Source organism: Falco naumanni, unplaced genomic scaffold, assembly GCF_017639655.2.
Source record: "Falco naumanni isolate bFalNau1 unplaced genomic scaffold, bFalNau1.pat scaffold_321_arrow_pat_ctg1, whole genome shotgun sequence".
Lineage (NCBI taxonomy): Eukaryota > Metazoa > Chordata > Aves > Falconiformes > Falconidae > Falco > Falco naumanni.
In genome coordinates, this window is record NW_024427444.1 from 15,306 (window position 1) to 34,557 (window position 19,252).

Genomic DNA, 19,252 nt, shown 5'->3' on the forward strand with positions numbered 1-19,252 from the left:
TGTTACAGGTCTTGTAACAAAAACGTGTTTTTGTTACAGGTCTTGTAACAAAAACGTGTTTTTGTTACAGGTCTTGTAACAAAAACGTGTTTTTGTTACAGGTCTTGTAACAAAAACGTGTTTTTGTTACAGGTCTTGTAACAAAAACGTGTTTTTGTTACAGGTCTTGTAACAAAAACGTGTTTTTGTTACAGGTCTTGTAACAAAAACGTGTTTTTGTTACAGGTCTTGTAACAAAAACGTGTTTTTGTTACAGGTCTTGTAACAAAAACGTGTTTTTGTTACAGGTCTTGTAACAAAAACGTGTTTTTGTTACAGGTCTTGTAACAAAAACGTGTTTTTGTTACAGGTCTTGTAACAAAAACGTGTTTTTGTTACAGGTCTTGTAACAAAAACGTGTTTTTGTTACAGGTCTTGTAACAAAAACGTGTTTTTGTTACAGGTCTTGTAACAAAAACGTGTTTTTGTTACAGGTCTTGTAACAAAAACGTGTTTTTGTTACAGGTCTTGTAACAAAAACGTGTTTTTGTTACAGGTCTTGTAACAAAAACGTGTTTTTGTTACAGGTCTTGTAACAAAAACGTGTTTTTGTTACAGGTCTTGTAACAAAAACGTGTTTTTGTTACAGGTCTTGTAACAAAAACGTGTTTTTGTTACAGGTCTTGTAACAAAAACGTGTTTTTGTTACAGGTCTTGTAACAAAAACGTGTTTTTGTTACAGGTCTTGTAACAAAAACGTGTTTTTGTTACAGGTCTTGTAACAAAAAACGTGTTTTTGTTACAGGTCTTGTAACAAAAACGTGTTTTTGTTACAGGTCTTGTAACAAAAACGTGTTTTTGTTACAGGTCTTGTAACAAAAACGTGTTTTTGTTACAGGTCTTGTAACAAAAACGTGTTTTTGTTACAGGTCTTGTAACAAAAACGTGTTTTTGTTACAGGTCTTGTAACAAAAACGTGTTTTTGTTACAGGTCTTGTAACAAAAACGTGTTTTTGTTACAGGTCTTGTAACAAAAACGTGTTTTTGTTACAGGTCTTGTAACAAAAACGTGTTTTTGTTACAGGTCTTGTAACAAAAACGTGTTTTTGTTACAGGTCTTGTAACAAAAACGTGTTTTTGTTACAGGTCTTGTAACAAAAACGTGTTTTTGTTACAGGTCTTGTAACAAAAACGTGTTTTTGTTACAGGTCTTGTAACAAAAACGTGTTTTTGTTACAGGTCTTGTAACAAAAACGTGTTTTTGTTACAGGTCTTGTAACAAAAACGTGTTTTTGTTACAGGTCTTGTAACAAAAACGTGTTTTTGTTACAGGTCTTGTAACAAAAACGTGTTTTTGTTACAGGTCTTGTAACAAAAACGTGTTTTTGTTACAGGTCTTGTAACAAAAACGTGTTTTTGTTACAGGTCTTGTAACAAAAACGTGTTTTTGTTACAGGTCTTGTAACAAAAACGTGTTTTTGTTACAGGTCTTGTAACAAAAACGTGTTTTTGTTACAGGTCTTGTAACAAAAACGTGTTTTTGTTACAGGTCTTGTAACAAAAACGTGTTTTTGTTACAGGTCTTGTAACAAAAACGTGTTTTTGTTACAGGTCTTGTAACAAAAACGTGTTTTTGTTACAGGTCTTGTAACAAAAACGTGTTTTTGTTACAGGTCTTGTAACAAAAACGTGTTTTTGTTACAGGTCTTGTAACAAAAACGTGTTTTTGTTACAGGTCTTGTAACAAAAACGTGTTTTTGTTACAGGTCTTGTAACAAAAACGTGTTTTTGTTACAGGTCTTGTAACAAAAACGTGTTTTTGTTACAGGTCTTGTAACAAAAACGTGTTTTTGTTACAGGTCTTGTAACAAAAACGTGTTTTTGTTACAGGTCTTGTAACAAAAACGTGTTTTTGTTACAGGTCTTGTAACAAAAACGTGTTTTTGTTACAGGTCTTGTAACAAAAACGTGTTTTTGTTACAGGTCTTGTAACAAAAACGTGTTTTTGTTACAGGTCTTGTAACAAAAACGTGTTTTTGTTACAGGTCTTGTAACAAAAACGTGTTTTTGTTACAGGTCTTGTAACAAAAACGTGTTTTTGTTACAGGTCTTGTAACAAAAACGTGTTTTTGTTACAGGTCTTGTAACAAAAACGTGTTTTTGTTACAGGTCTTGTAACAAAAACGTGTTTTTGTTACAGGTCTTGTAACAAAAACGTGTTTTTGTTACAGGTCTTGTAACAAAAACGTGTTTTTGTTACAGGTCTTGTAACAAAAACGTGTTTTTGTTACAGGTCTTGTAACAAAAACGTGTTTTTGTTACAGGTCTTGTAACAAAAACGTGTTTTTGTTACAGGTCTTGTAACAAAAACGTGTTTTTGTTACAGGTCTTGTAACAAAAACGTGTTTTTGTTACAGGTCTTGTAACAAAAACGTGTTTTTGTTACAGGTCTTGTAACAAAAACGTGTTTTTGTTACAGGTCTTGTAACAAAAACGTGTTTTTGTTACAGGTCTTGTAACAAAAACGTGTTTTTGTTACAGGTCTTGTAACAAAAACGTGTTTTTGTTACAGGTCTTGTAACAAAAACGTGTTTTTGTTACAGGTCTTGTAACAAAAACGTGTTTTTGTTACAGGTCTTGTAACAAAAACGTGTTTTTGTTACAGGTCTTGTAACAAAAACGTGTTTTTGTTACAGGTCTTGTAACAAAAACGTGTTTTTGTTACAGGTCTTGTAACAAAAACGTGTTTTTGTTACAGGTCTTGTAACAAAAACGTGTTTTTGTTACAGGTCTTGTAACAAAAACGTGTTTTTGTTACAGGTCTTGTAACAAAAACGTGTTTTTGTTACAGGTCTTGTAACAAAAACGTGTTTTTGTTACAGGTCTTGTAACAAAAACGTGTTTTTGTTACAGGTCTTGTAACAAAAACGTGTTTTTGTTACAGGTCTTGTAACAAAAACGTGTTTTTGTTACAGGTCTTGTAACAAAAACGTGTTTTTGTTACAGGTCTTGTAACAAAAACGTGTTTTTGTTACAGGTCTTGTAACAAAAACGTGTTTTTGTTACAGGTCTTGTAACAAAAACGTGTTTTTGTTACAGGTCTTGTAACAAAAACGTGTTTTTGTTACAGGTCTTGTAACAAAAAACGTGTTTTTGTTACAGGTCTTGTAACAAAAACGTGTTTTTGTTACAGGTCTTGTAACAAAAACGTGTTTTTGTTACAGGTCTTGTAACAAAAACGTGTTTTTGTTACAGGTCTTGTAACAAAAACGTGTTTTTGTTACAGGTCTTGTAACAAAAACGTGTTTTTGTTACAGGTCTTGTAACAAAAACGTGTTTTTGTTACAGGTCTTGTAACAAAAACGTGTTTTTGTTACAGGTCTTGTAACAAAAACGTGTTTTTGTTACAGGTCTTGTAACAAAAACGTGTTTTTGTTACAGGTCTTGTAACAAAAACGTGTTTTTGTTACAGGTCTTGTAACAAAAACGTGTTTTTGTTACAGGTCTTGTAACAAAAACGTGTTTTTGTTACAGGTCTTGTAACAAAAACGTGTTTTTGTTACAGGTCTTGTAACAAAAACGTGTTTTTGTTACAGGTCTTGTAACAAAAACGTGTTTTTGTTACAGGTCTTGTAACAAAAACGTGTTTTTGTTACAGGTCTTGTAACAAAAACGTGTTTTTGTTACAGGTCTTGTAACAAAAACGTGTTTTTGTTACAGGTCTTGTAACAAAAACGTGTTTTTGTTACAGGTCTTGTAACAAAAACGTGTTTTTGTTACAGGTCTTGTAACAAAAACGTGTTTTTGTTACAGGTCTTGTAACAAAAACGTGTTTTTGTTACAGGTCTTGTAACAAAAACGTGTTTTTGTTACAGGTCTTGTAACAAAAACGTGTTTTTGTTACAGGTCTTGTAACAAAAACGTGTTTTTGTTACAGGTCTTGTAACAAAAACGTGTTTTTGTTACAGGTCTTGTAACAAAAACGTGTTTTTGTTACAGGTCTTGTAACAAAAACGTGTTTTTGTTACAGGTCTTGTAACAAAAACGTGTTTTTGTTACAGGTCTTGTAACAAAAACGTGTTTTTGTTACAGGTCTTGTAACAAAAACGTGTTTTTGTTACAGGTCTTGTAACAAAAACGTGTTTTTGTTACAGGTCTTGTAACAAAAACGTGTTTTTGTTACAGGTCTTGTAACAAAAACGTGTTTTTGTTACAGGTCTTGTAACAAAAACGTGTTTTTGTTACAGGTCTTGTAACAAAAACGTGTTTTTGTTACAGGTCTTGTAACAAAAACGTGTTTTTGTTACAGGTCTTGTAACAAAAACGTGTTTTTGTTACAGGTCTTGTAACAAAAACGTGTTTTTGTTACAGGTCTTGTAACAAAAACGTGTTTTTGTTACAGGTCTTGTAACAAAAACGTGTTTTTGTTACAGGTCTTGTAACAAAAACGTGTTTTTGTTACAGGTCTTGTAACAAAAACGTGTTTTTGTTACAGGTCTTGTAACAAAAACGTGTTTTTGTTACAGGTCTTGTAACAAAAACGTGTTTTTGTTACAGGTCTTGTAACAAAAACGTGTTTTTGTTACAGGTCTTGTAACAAAAACGTGTTTTTGTTACAGGTCTTGTAACAAAAACGTGTTTTTGTTACAGGTCTTGTAACAAAAACGTGTTTTTGTTACAGGTCTTGTAACAAAAACGTGTTTTTGTTACAGGTCTTGTAACAAAAACGTGTTTTTGTTACAGGTCTTGTAACAAAAACGTGTTTTTGTTACAGGTCTTGTAACAAAAACGTGTTTTTGTTACAGGTCTTGTAACAAAAACGTGTTTTTGTTACAGGTCTTGTAACAAAAACGTGTTTTTGTTACAGGTCTTGTAACAAAAACGTGTTTTTGTTACAGGTCTTGTAACAAAAACGTGTTTTTGTTACAGGTCTTGTAACAAAAACGTGTTTTTGTTACAGGTCTTGTAACAAAAACGTGTTTTTGTTACAGGTCTTGTAACAAAAACGTGTTTTTGTTACAGGTCTTGTAACAAAAACGTGTTTTTGTTACAGGTCTTGTAACAAAAACGTGTTTTTGTTACAGGTCTTGTAACAAAAACGTGTTTTTGTTACAGGTCTTGTAACAAAAACGTGTTTTTGTTACAGGTCTTGTAACAAAAACGTGTTTTTGTTACAGGTCTTGTAACAAAAACGTGTTTTTGTTACAGGTCTTGTAACAAAAACGTGTTTTTGTTACAGGTCTTGTAACAAAAACGTGTTTTTGTTACAGGTCTTGTAACAAAAACGTGTTTTTGTTACAGGTCTTGTAACAAAAACGTGTTTTTGTTACAGGTCTTGTAACAAAAACGTGTTTTTGTTACAGGTCTTGTAACAAAAACGTGTTTTTGTTACAGGTCTTGTAACAAAAACGTGTTTTTGTTACAGGTCTTGTAACAAAAACGTGTTTTTGTTACAGGTCTTGTAACAAAAACGTGTTTTTGTTACAGGTCTTGTAACAAAAACGTGTTTTTGTTACAGGTCTTGTAACAAAAACGTGTTTTTGTTACAGGTCTTGTAACAAAAACGTGTTTTTGTTACAGGTCTTGTAACAAAAACGTGTTTTTGTTACAGGTCTTGTAACAAAAACGTGTTTTTGTTACAGGTCTTGTAACAAAAACGTGTTTTTGTTACAGGTCTTGTAACAAAAACGTGTTTTTGTTACAGGTCTTGTAACAAAAACGTGTTTTTGTTACAGGTCTTGTAACAAAAACGTGTTTTTGTTACAGGTCTTGTAACAAAAACGTGTTTTTGTTACAGGTCTTGTAACAAAAACGTGTTTTTGTTACAGGTCTTGTAACAAAAACGTGTTTTTGTTACAGGTCTTGTAACAAAAACGTGTTTTTGTTACAGGTCTTGTAACAAAAACGTGTTTTTGTTACAGGTCTTGTAACAAAAACGTGTTTTTGTTACAGGTCTTGTAACAAAAACGTGTTTTTGTTACAGGTCTTGTAACAAAAACGTGTTTTTGTTACAGGTCTTGTAACAAAAACGTGTTTTTGTTACAGGTCTTGTAACAAAAACGTGTTTTTGTTACAGGTCTTGTAACAAAAACGTGTTTTTGTTACAGGTCTTGTAACAAAAACGTGTTTTTGTTACAGGTCTTGTAACAAAAACGTGTTTTTGTTACAGGTCTTGTAACAAAAACGTGTTTTTGTTACAGGTCTTGTAACAAAAACGTGTTTTTGTTACAGGTCTTGTAACAAAAAACGTGTTTTTGTTACAGGTCTTGTAACAAAAACGTGTTTTTGTTACAGGTCTTGTAACAAAAACGTGTTTTTGTTACAGGTCTTGTAACAAAAACGTGTTTTTGTTACAGGTCTTGTAACAAAAACGTGTTTTTGTTACAGGTCTTGTAACAAAAACGTGTTTTTGTTACAGGTCTTGTAACAAAAACGTGTTTTTGTTACAGGTCTTGTAACAAAAACGTGTTTTTGTTACAGGTCTTGTAACAAAAACGTGTTTTTGTTACAGGTCTTGTAACAAAAACGTGTTTTTGTTACAGGTCTTGTAACAAAAACGTGTTTTTGTTACAGGTCTTGTAACAAAAACGTGTTTTTGTTACAGGTCTTGTAACAAAAACGTGTTTTTGTTACAGGTCTTGTAACAAAAACGTGTTTTTGTTACAGGTCTTGTAACAAAAACGTGTTTTTGTTACAGGTCTTGTAACAAAAACGTGTTTTTGTTACAGGTCTTGTAACAAAAACGTGTTTTTGTTACAGGTCTTGTAACAAAAACGTGTTTTTGTTACAGGTCTTGTAACAAAAACGTGTTTTTGTTACAGGTCTTGTAACAAAAACGTGTTTTTGTTACAGGTCTTGTAACAAAAACGTGTTTTTGTTACAGGTCTTGTAACAAAAACGTGTTTTTGTTACAGGTCTTGTAACAAAAACGTGTTTTTGTTACAGGTCTTGTAACAAAAACGTGTTTTTGTTACAGGTCTTGTAACAAAAACGTGTTTTTGTTACAGGTCTTGTAACAAAAACGTGTTTTTGTTACAGGTCTTGTAACAAAAACGTGTTTTTGTTACAGGTCTTGTAACAAAAACGTGTTTTTGTTACAGGTCTTGTAACAAAAACGTGTTTTTGTTACAGGTCTTGTAACAAAAACGTGTTTTTGTTACAGGTCTTGTAACAAAAACGTGTTTTTGTTACAGGTCTTGTAACAAAAACGTGTTTTTGTTACAGGTCTTGTAACAAAAACGTGTTTTTGTTACAGGTCTTGTAACAAAAACGTGTTTTTGTTACAGGTCTTGTAACAAAAACGTGTTTTTGTTACAGGTCTTGTAACAAAAACGTGTTTTTGTTACAGGTCTTGTAACAAAAACGTGTTTTTGTTACAGGTCTTGTAACAAAAACGTGTTTTTGTTACAGGTCTTGTAACAAAAACGTGTTTTTGTTACAGGTCTTGTAACAAAAACGTGTTTTTGTTACAGGTCTTGTAACAAAAACGTGTTTTTGTTACAGGTCTTGTAACAAAAACGTGTTTTTGTTACAGGTCTTGTAACAAAAACGTGTTTTTGTTACAGGTCTTGTAACAAAAACGTGTTTTTGTTACAGGTCTTGTAACAAAAACGTGTTTTTGTTACAGGTCTTGTAACAAAAACGTGTTTTTGTTACAGGTCTTGTAACAAAAACGTGTTTTTGTTACAGGTCTTGTAACAAAAACGTGTTTTTGTTACAGGTCTTGTAACAAAAACGTGTTTTTGTTACAGGTCTTGTAACAAAAACGTGTTTTTGTTACAGGTCTTGTAACAAAAACGTGTTTTTGTTACAGGTCTTGTAACAAAAACGTGTTTTTGTTACAGGTCTTGTAACAAAAACGTGTTTTTGTTACAGGTCTTGTAACAAAAAACGTGGTACAAGTGTGGGCTCCTTGAATCAGAAAAGAAAAAAAAAAAAAAAAAAGCCAAATTGTACTGAGTCTGGATTGTGGGTAAAGAGCTGATGCAAAGGATCTCTTTAAGTCCTGATCTTTAGTCTCACTTCTAGCCCCCATGCAGCTAACTAATTCAGCATTTTAGAAAACGGTATCTTTTAAGACAGAGAGGCTAAAAGCAGTCACTGGGGTGTTTATGAGGGCAACAGCAGTATTGCACTGCTGAATGCCCCTACGTATAAAAGATTTTGCATTTGTCCATGGGCTCAGGAACACCTGATACATGCCCATTTGCTGTGCCAAAATCTTTGAGAAGCTATTATCTTGTTCCCCAGCATCTCAAAACTATATTTTGGACAAGAATTCTCTAGTTACAGTCTGTGAAGGAAGATCCTCCAAAATGTGAATACAAAGTAAACAAAGGATTTGAGTCTGCGTAAGTTTGCAGAACAGCCAAAAATGAAGTATCTGTTCTGTTTCATGAGATCCAGCACTACCTGGAGTACCAGTACGTTGACCATTTTATTCCTCATTTAAAAGAATGCCAGGAAATATCATTTATTGTGAGTGGCATCTCACTGTGTTACTGTACGTGAGAGATGGGTGAACTTTGCCCCATTTGCCTCTTCCTGCTTGTCAAAAAGCCATCAAACTGAACAAGGCTACTACAACCGACAAGTACGTTCAAACTGCTGCTAAAAAAGCCAGGCTCAGTGAACACAGTGGAACATGGACACGCTCTAAGAACATCCTGAATATCTGCACAATTTGCTGTGCATGCCATCTCCTTTGCCAACTCATACCGGACTGATTCTGCGGGGAGAACACAACCATCTTTGATGCATTAATCTGGCCCTTTTACGTTTCGTCAATGTAAATGTAATTTTATTGTATTTGAAACACAAAAATCTGCTTCACATTTGGTCAAAACTTTTTCAGGGAAGTGGTTTGTCTTTTGAAACATGCCTAATTCATAAGACAGAATTGTTTGCAGGAGTGTTTTAAAGCTCAGCGAAAGCATCATCAGACAGCATTTCTACTACAAACGTATCTCTGGTCAAGACACTCGCATCAAGTAACGAAGGCCTCAATTCACGCCCATGTTCTGCCTGTATTTAGATGATGCTCCCTCTGGCATTATCTTCTTTCTGTGAAGGAATTTTGGAAAAGGAGGGAAAAGTGGTAGCTGAGGTAAACTATAAACCCTGTAAAGAGTTTCAGCTTTACAAACAGGTGAAATACTTGTAAAAAATTTTTGCAAGATAGGATGGTGTTTTCTCTGCAGCAGTACGATGAATAGCAACTGTTTTTTACTGTTTTACTTTGGTACTGCACTATGAATTATCCTGAAGTAAAAAGCAAGAGGTAATACCTAAGGCCATCACATGTGCTAAGAGCAAGCATTGAGTCAGAAATTCCTTCAACAGTGCCATGATAGTAACAGTGTGTCTGAAATGCAACAAAACCACATAATTAATGACAAAATAAGACTGTTGGCTTCACATGCAAACTTATATTCTAACTAACCGTTCTATTTGCATGACATCAAGGCTGGCTGTTACAAATTTAGAGTTCCCTATTCTAAAAGTAATCCCAGCCTTCTTGAGTAAAATATTACTTGACATGAGTACCTACAACAGTGTTTGGTCCCTTCGTTCTAGAAAACAACAGCTTTTTAGTTTAACCCATCACCATCATTTAGCAAAATATTTTCATCTACTTTGCTCATCCTGTTCTTAAACAGACTCCTCTCAAAGGCTTGATCTGAGAAGATCTCCCATGCACAAAGCACCCAATTAAGTCTCACTAAGCTCACATGCAGTTTAAAGTTGAAATTAAGTTCAACAGCATTTATAAGGTTTGTTTGATACAGGACCTAAAACCGACAGAGCTTTGGTGCTGCCATTGTACCTTTAATTGCAGAAATGCAACCTAATCAGGTAGCTCAAATTCAGTCTTGGCATAATCTCCTGGCATCTCCTTTCACACCCTGGAAAACAGTGGTGCTGTATCCCCATAAACAGCCCACTCCCCCGTAAGACACAGAACCTTACGTTTTGTATCGGTTAAACAGAAATGCTACAAATGTGAAAACGCACAAAAGCCTCTTTCCCAGCAAATATATTTTTCTTCTGTAGTTACATTACATGCATCACTCATTTTCCCTCCTACTGCCAAAAATGTCACCAGTTTTTCACTGTCCTATTATAGAGATACGAAGACACTCAGAATTAATGGTTGTGCATTTGCTATCGCTTTGAAAATACATTTAGATGCACACACGTCCTTGTCATCTTCAGTTTTATCAAATGGTTCATGTGGCCTTCAATTCATAAAGCTTGGCTTCCCTGGTTTGAGGGAAACTGATGCAATATTTTGTTATGTACAATACCTCGTTTTGTGACTGTGTTGCCTCCAGTTTCCCATTTCCCCCATATGTATACAGCATAAAGTCTTCACTAAGAAGCTTTCTGGAAACAAAATAAACTACAGTTCTTTTAACAGTCTAGAAAGCAAGAAGAGTCAAGAATCTTGGTAAGTACTACATTCTGTTAGCACACTCATGCTAAATCATTATGAAAATCCACAGATGTGAAACAAGATACCTTAAAATGAGCTGCATTATTTGGAACATAAGTTATTTTGAAACATTTTAACTAAAATACCCCTAGAGTAGGATCTGAACAGACCGCGTTGCATCAGGGCCTGGACTATTACAGGCTCAGGAAAGAGAAACAACAATAACAGACAAATTTCCTCAAATACAACATGTTTAACAACCCCCCCCCCCCCCCCCCCCCCCCCAATAAAAAGCTAACACTGAACTGAATTTGAATTGTCCATAAGGATTTTCTGAAATGTACTATATTGTGCTGCTAATAAAAAATTAATTGAAATAAATTTCTTCATAACAAGAAAAAAATATTACTCCCTTCTATTTGTATCATAACAGAGACAATGTTTAAGAGTAACTTTGTAATTACTACAACCTGCCATTTAAATGTTTTCCTCTGGGTTTTTTCAGTACAAAAATACTCCCCTGTATGCAATTAACTCCCAAGACCGGTATGATTCCTTAGAACACTCCATCACATACTTATTTTTCTTCAGGTTTTAGAAGATACGTTCCATTTCTGGTTTTAATTGAGTAAGAAAGATTGTCATCTGAATGCTCCTGGAAACAGAACAAAAGATACCACTTAATCAGGTGGTTTTTCTACTTGGTTGTGTCCCTTCCATGTTTTGTTGGAGAAGAGCAGTCCAGCTACTACGTATGATTTAAGTGTCTACCAAAACACAGATTCCTAACCCTCATGCCTTCTATATTTTGGCCTCAGCAGCACACTTTATGTTCTTCCCTGTGGAAAGTTTAAATTCTATTACCGTATAAATTTTCACTTGGAAGGCAGAAGGGCACGGCCCATGTATGCACTCCTTGTCCAATGACCACACCGTGTTTCCTGACACTCCTTATGTTAATCATTGGTAGCCGGATGAACAACTCACAGATTTCTACCTTAATTGGTTTGCACAAAGATGACTAATGTTATTTCATTAACAGTCACTTCAGTAATGACTCGTTACCTAGCACAAAAGAGAGTTACCTCAGAACTGAAGAATTAAGGCTCAGATCTTTCTCTTTTAACTCATTTGTTTAACTTGTGCGACTCTGTGGGGACCGTTTCTACAAAGCAAGCACCAGCCCTTTAGGTGCTACATGGCTGAAATCCTCCGGTTATCCAAAGGGCTCAGGTTCCATGAGTAAAATAACACATACAGCATGGTTCAAGTTCAACATCTAATCCAGCTCAGAGGAAATGGAAATAGTCTTTATGGTTCCTCTCTCCCTCCTGTTTTATATGGCTGTTAACAGCACTAGGAAGCTTGAAAGGTGCTAGCTTGGACCGAAATCCCAGACATTTGGGGAACAAATATACTCAACACTAGTTGAAAACACTAAGAATCTAAAGAATGAGTGCAGGGCACATTTCTTCACAAAAATATGTATACTATACATTGCGTGTGTGTGGGTAATACAGGGCAGTATCAGGAAGAACAGGCTACATCAGAAGAAAAAATCAGGTTAGAATGACAAACCTCATGAAAAAATGGTGATGTTTCTCTCTGCCTGTCAGACTTCGAGGAATAATTATTTCTAATGTAGAAAGTCTGGATGTCCTGTTCAGAAAGATACACCTAAAAAAAAAGTTTGAAATGTCTAAAGAATCAGAAAGGGTAAGTAAGCTGTTACGTTGGCAGCTGCACAGTGGTGATTGCCGAAAGGACCATTCTAATCTGGCTGTAATGTAGAAAGAGTAATTTCACTCAGTACAGGACCTGACTGCCCATGCTTCAGTTTGGGCTGCTCTGTGCCAGAGCTCTTGGATTATGCTTGGAATGTCTCAGAAATCAACATTTTTGATTCATGGCCATGGTTAATCTTAATTTCTGAGTGTTTAAAATGTGGCCTCATGCCGTTTTGACTGTACTCAAGGTTACACCACTCCAAACAACTGATGTAAAGTGCTAAAACCTGCAAATCCAAGCAAAACTTTTCTTTAACAGGCTGTTCAAAACTGGCTGGCAATCTGGCTTTGACTCTTGGTCTTAGTTACATTATAAGCTTGGATAATAGGTCAGACTCTTCTCATTCCTTCGTATAGACAGTATCAAACCAAATAGATTAGTCTTTTAAAAAATAAACCCCTCAATGATATGACACTAACATAATAGAGAATTCCAAGAACAAGAAAAATTAAAATAAAATAAATAGATGCCTTCCTGTATTCAGTGTATGTTTTGATAGTGACGAAGAAAGTTTAGGAATAGTCAAATTGATTAAAAAAAATTAACTTCAGGTTAAAGCTGGGTTCTTCTGAAGCACATAAAGAAACACTATCACATGATTTAAACAATCTTAATTCTCACTTATTCTGGATTATTAATTTTGTAATTTTGGTCTATAATTTTCGAAACATTTTTTTTCTCCCATGAACTTACGCTTTAACCTGATGTACGACAAAAAAATTATACAGCTGCCATCTCTGCCCACCTATCTGTGCCATCACAGTAATTTTTAAGTAGCTGGCCAGTTAAAATTAACTGCAAGAGATGCAAAACATCTCAAATGGAATTCAGGTTCCTTCAAGCTTTGTGAAATCACCTTGTTGGTGCCAGGAATACTGTGCTGATCCGTAAATCTACAGCAGGGCTCTCTAGGCGTGGCTGGCACAATGGACCTGGTGTAATTGTATGGTAACGATTGTTTTCAACAGTGGGTCCAACTTTGCCAGGATATTTCAGAACTTGTTAGGACAGATAATTGGAGAATATTGTATCTCCAGGAGAATAATTTCAGTCCCTAAATACACTGGGGGATGTTTTCTTACTTTCTTCAACTACTTCGAGTTGCTGTTAGGTCCTGCACTTGCTCTTCTCCCTCTTGATCATACTTCTACTTCTTTCGGCCCTTTCCTGATTAAATCAACTCTCCCTTCAGACCCTCTCGTTCCACATAATGCCTTTACTCGTATTCCTTCCCCCCTTGCCCTGAATGAGGAATACTTGCAGCTGTCCTCTGGATATAATTCTGGCCGCCCACTGCATGTATAGTCTTGGCTCACCATGCTGCCTCCTGCCATCACCTAACGCTGCATTTTGTTTGTTCAAGTGACAGTCAAACCTTTGCAAAAGGTTTGTGGCCATTTTAAATCATATCACAATTATCTCCAGAACATCATGCCAATGGCAGGAAGCTAAAGATGAGAAGTCTTCCACATTACTGGTTTCAGGTAAGTGTTTTTATAAAGTCAAGAACCAACCTCCAGTGACTTTAAAAAAAATTGCGTGAAATTGAATTCATCTTCCTTTTTCTTGTCAGCTCATCAGTCCTGGTTGAGTGTTGACTTTAATCAGCGAGACACAACTGTTGCTGATTAAACAGGGCCAGCAGAATCAACAACATGGGTTTTAACAACAAAAGTTGGTTTCTTCACCTCTATATTGTTCTTTCATAAGGAAACAAAAGAGATTTATTCTCATTTAGTGCCAGTACAAACTCTCCCTCAGCCGCCCAGCGTTTCCTGGTGAAAGGAAGTCAACAATTGCAAAGATGCCACTAATCACCCATTCAGAAGTGGGAGGAGGATTCTCCAGGTAGTAATGATGAGCTGCTACCTTTCAGTTAACAGCAGCTTTTAGCTTAGCGCAGGCTGCACATGTTTAAACATTAAAGACTGCCATTGCACTCAAATGTGGAAGTTGCTGTTAGTGAACAGGTCTGCAAAGAATATTGGCGCTCAGTATTTACTTCTGGAATTTGCCCTTATCTTCAGTAATTTCACTACCTAAAAAACACAATCCATTCTGCTTCATGGAGTGTAAATGTGTGTTGAGCTAGCAGTGGGAAACGCGGTTCTAACAGTTAAATTCTAGACACGCTGGAAAGCAGGTCTTTAATGTGCAATTCATAAAAAATATCACTTTCTGAGAAATATTTCGGTTCTTACAGCAAATCTAAAATCTGAAGAAAAATCATAAATGGAAATGAGTTAATGAGCACCTGAAACAGAACTGTAGGCGTTTCCTTCACAATCCTGAAGAAGAAATCTTTTCTACAGTGCTGTATCATTGTTGAAAGTGACAGTAACTGCAGTTGTCACCACCCCCGTGTCCTGTATGGGAAGATGATGTATTTACCTACCTATACATCTGGAGAAAAAAACCCACAACAAACCACAAAGAGCTCAACTATAAAAAGGTTCAACACGTAATCTTTTCAGACACCTTTTTTCCCAACAAGATTTTCTCAATTAGCAGGTCAGCTAATAGCCTAACAGCTGGGAAGAGCCATGACTCGATTTGAAAGGTGTGCATCGTTATGATCAGGACTGGAGCGTAAAAGAAGACTTGAGAAACTTTCTGAGTATGTAACAAAGCTGAAAACTTACCTTTTATACCAAAAAGGTTTTCCAGTTAAAGTTAGTCCAAAAGTGAACAAAAAGAGGCTGTGGTTTTAACATGATTAGGTTTGCTGGAGAAACTAGTACAGCATCTGAGCAGACTGTGTACCTGGCTCTTAGCTGCTCTGCACCAGGGAACTAGAGAACAAGAACCGTCTGCTCCGATGGAAACAACAGAAAAGTACTCCGATACTTCGTCTCTGCTAAGGAAATGGGAAGTAAAAATTTAAATCCATTAGGCTTGCAAAATAACCTGGTTAGGCAGCTTAAGCAAATAACAAGCAGCGTGGTCCTTAAAACGCTGATTGGGAGAGAGACCATCCCATGCTGGATCAAACTGGTTTGGTTCTAAGGACTTTGATACCCACAGTGAGATCATATGAGATTAGAAACATAAAATAGTGCTACCAACGTATACAATGTTTAGGATGTTTAGACTGGCTATTATCAGCTCAGTTAAAAAACCTCTAGGTGTAAAACAATCTACTGTTTGAAATTTCAGCTTGGTTGTTCTCCATTTTTTCATCTTTACTTCAAAAAATAATCGAGAAAAATACAATGTGTATGAATGCATGGAAATCCCATAAACATGTGGAAGTCCCCCAAACAGGGATCTTACCCAGCCCCTTCTATGTTAAAGATAATTCTCCTCACCAAAGTAAATTTTGGTGCAGCTCATTGCTCTTCCAGATCAGAACAATCCTCCGAGGCATCCTGCAACCACATTGCCACCAAACGCAGAAAAGAAATGCCTCTAAACCAGATTAATTTGCTATGTGTTTCCGAGGTGTCAAGCGCATTCAGAAACTCAAAAAGGAGACCGAGACAGCAGTTTTCGTTCTAAAAACATTTACATTAATTAAATTTTAATTTTAATTCATTCATTCATTCATTAAAACAGAGCAAATCCGTTATTTCCATTGCCAGTAAATTACATCAACTAACGGCTTAAGTGAAAAAAAAAGGGAGAACCGACCTGCATCAGTAAATATTAGCTTGTACAAAAGCCTGCTCAGATCCACTGCGCCCGTTTGCACGGCCTAATTAACGGCCCCTCAGCGCGGCACCCACCGAGGAAGGCCGGCACCCGCGTCCCCGGGCGTTTCGGCCGCCTCGCAGCGCTCCCTGCCCGGCAGCCGGGATCCTACTGGAAATGCGATGAATCCCATCTTTTATTTTATCGCCTGTCTCCTATGCGGTATGCACCGTCTGGCGGGCGGCCTCGGCGGGCCGGGCGCTCCCCGGGGCAAGGCCCGGCGCTGGCACCTGCCGCACGCCGGGGTGTGAGCTCGGACGCCTGGCGGACAGCGCCAGCACCGCCGCTCCCCCCGCCCCAGCCTTCGCTCCCCGCGGGAGGGCGACGGGACCCCGGCAAGGCCGATCCCGGGACGCGAGCCCCGGGCGGGGGTCACCGACCCGCCCCAGCCGCGCTCCCGCCGCCCGCGCATGCGCAGCCCCGCCGCCCGCCACCCCGGTGCAGGCGCCTTCCGCCCGCCCCGCCCCCGCCCCGCTCGGTTCCGGCCGCGGCGCAGCGATGGCGAGTGGCTCCGCGGCGGGGCTGGCGTCCGAGCCGTGCTGTGTGGCGGCGGGGTGCTCCTGGTCCTGCGCGCCGCCGGGCAGCCTGGCCCGGGCGCTCTGCCTGCGGCGGGAGGCGGCGAGGCCAGGTGAGGGTGGCGGCGGCCGGGACCCTCCGTCGGCCGGGGAGGGCCGCGCTGTCCCCCTGGGTCCCCTCGGGCGGCTGCGGCCAAGCGGGCGGCGTGAGGGGGCGCCGGGCTGGGCCGGGGTGGGCGGGCGGGCGGGCGGGAGCGAACCTGGGCCTGGCGGGGCAACGCGGCCGTGGCGCTTCCCCCCCGCAGCACCGAGGCCGTCGTCGTGGAGAGGCGGGCGGGCGGCGAGGCGCCCTGCGTGCTGCACCTGGAGTGCCGGCCCGGCGGCGCCGCCGAGATGGTCTCCGTCGGGATCCTGAGCGAGGCCCGCAACATGGAGGTGTACGTGGGCGAGGAGTACTGCGGCACCGGCCGCGGGCAGAGCCTGGGCGCCGCCCGCACCGCGGGGTGAGTGGGGCCCGGGGCGGGCGGCGGGTCGCTGCTGGGTGCCCAGCCAACGCGTCTGGCCCTTCTCTTACTGGCAGCCTCCTTGTCTGTGTGTCCGGGAGGTGCCGCGGCCGGTAAAGCCCCGGTGTCCGCCCGCGCCAGCCACCCGGTTGGGGCTTTCTCGGAGGTCTGAGCAAAAGTGGTTCATTGGGAGCGGGCACCGCCGGGGCTGGGGCCCCCGCTGCGCCCCCCGCGCCCCCCGTGCCTGCGCCGGTGCCGCCGCCTCGGTAGAGCCGGAGGGCTGCAGGCGTGCTGCCGCCAACTGCGTTCTGTTACTAGTGAAACGTTTGATGAAGTTACAAAGTGCCACTTTGAAATTGCGTTGCGTGAGACCACAGCAGGAGCTTAGGACAGGTGCTGTTTGCTCTTTCTGGATGACGGATGTGCTTGTCTCTTCAGCAGATCTCTTTTAGCTTATCTTTATCAAAAGATCTCTTGTCTCTTTGGTAAGTAGGCATTACCCACTTTTAAGGAGAAGAGAGAAAACAAAAAAAGGATTTGTTTTCCCCTTTAATACTTCCATGCTTTCTTAGGGGAATTAAGGCGGTGTGTTCTCTTCTGTTTTTAAGTCATTACATGGCACATCTGCTTAATTAGCTGAATAAAAACAGCTGATGCAGCCTCAGGGAAGATGCATGAATAATGTACTGAACCTCTAAAGCTTCACTAGCAGATAATGTAAGTAACACACAAAGCCATTTTTATACACTATCCACTAAGATTCAGTATGAGTTGCATATAAGCGTTAAAACTGCTATACCACATTAGAAATATTTTCCAGTCACTCATGTTTCTTATCAAAATATTTACTGATACAGAGTATTTCTAAAGAAAAAAGTACTTTATGTAGTGATGCCACAGCTCATTTATTTTATTTTTCTAGCGAAACTGACAAGGTTACTTTATACAAAAAGTACCTGAAGTTCGAATGCCCTGCAGCCTCCTGTAGAATTAAGGTAGGGACCTGAACAGAATTGTTCTATTTTTCTTCATCTTTTTAATCACTTAGTCGACTAAATTGCATTGCTCTTAGTCAAATTATTGGTTTTACACACTTTGGTTTGTATAGTCACTTAAAAATCAGTTAGATGGCGCTTCGTCTTGAAAGCAGAGTTCTCCTTTTAAATTTGGATTACAGATTTCTTTTTATGAAGACAATATTTATATGAGACAGAGAATGCAGTCTTACAGGAAAAAGCTTCATAAACCAGATAAACTGCAGATACTCAATAGTTGCTGTGTAATTGGAACTGTGAACTCTGATGCAGTTAAATAACCGTATGAAAAACTGTGTGGCCACTACTCTAAGTGCTTAAAGATCAAGCCTGATTCATCTTTAGGTCATGCAGTCACCGCTGTTCCAGTCAAGAGCTTTCTGAAAAGTAATAGCAAGGAGAAATCTGCTTAATTTCCCTGGAAAAGAGTTCAATATTGTTTTTTCCCAAAACTCAAGAGTAATGCATTGTCCCATTCATATAAAGAAAACATGAAACTAATTTTCCTAACCAAAGTATTTTTTTTTCCTTCTTGCAATAGCTGCTCTCCATTGGTGAGAAACAAAGAGTACTCATCAGTAAAATAATTGTACAAGTGAAAACGGTGTCTGCAAAACTAGCAACTGATATTCCTTCACTAGGCTCAAGTATAGATCTAGACAGAGTGCAAACTATAATGGAATCTATGGGATCCAAGTTGTCTCCGGGTGCTCAGCAGCTCATGGACATGGTTCGATGTCAGCAGAAAGTAAGTTGCTGTGCTTTTTTCCATAAACATAAATAGTACAGATCTGTGACCTTACCTTCTGTAACTTTTAAGCATGTTCTAAACTGATTTGGTGAGAAAGATTGTTGATGATGTTTTTTTTTTTAACCCACACCCTCTGCCATTTTAATCCTGGTTTAGCTGTTGCCACTCTTAAATTAGTGCAATGAATAAGATGTGTGTGCTCAAGGAATTGCTGTGCATACACAAAATCCAGAGTTAAGAACTCGGTATCATCATATCACTGCCACCCTACTCCTCTTCTGTGTGTTTCCATTGTCACTACTTGTCAAGGATGGTGGGCATGTTCCCTGTAATGGTTGGGGTGTATTGATGGGTTGGCTTGTCTCCTTTATGGCTGTTAAAAGGATGTCCCCTTCAACTAGAGAGAAGATGCTCATACAGAGTATTTATTTGATTTAGATCCTAATCCTGCAAAGTGGGCTGTTTCCACAGAATCCTGAATCCATCCGATGTTAATAAACTTGGGGATATAGCGTAGTAAAAAAGAAGTCGTAAAGCTGTTTTGCTACTTTGAGACT

At 38.7% G+C, this 19,252-nt stretch overlaps 1 protein-coding gene across 1 annotated transcript; it reads left to right on the plus strand.

Moving 5' to 3' along the window:
* Window positions 1-16,302: 16,302 nt before the first annotated feature.
* Window positions 16,303-19,030, plus strand: LOC121082132 (ATPase PAAT-like). Its single transcript, XM_040581465.1, has 5 exons — window positions 16,303-16,520; window positions 16,713-16,910; window positions 17,833-17,905; window positions 18,486-18,498; window positions 18,586-19,030. The coding sequence occupies exons 1-5, from the start codon at window positions 16,303-16,305 to the stop codon at window positions 18,726-18,728; spliced, it is 645 nt and encodes a 214-aa protein (XP_040437399.1). The 3' UTR covers window positions 18,729-19,030.
* Window positions 19,031-19,252: the final 222 nt, after the last annotated feature.

Coding starts and splice junctions, on each gene's coding strand:
- LOC121082132 (XM_040581465.1), top strand. CDS start 16,303: ATGCGCAGCCCCGCCGCCCGCCACCCCGGTGCAGGCGCCTTCCGCCCG. Junction 16,521..16,712: donor GCGGGAGGCGGCGAGGCCAG/GTGAGGGTGGCG, acceptor TCCCCCCCGCAG/CACCGAGGCCGTCGTCGTGG. Junction 16,911..17,832: donor GGCGCCGCCCGCACCGCGGG/GTGAGTGGGGCC, acceptor TTATTTTTCTAG/CGAAACTGACAAGGTTACTT.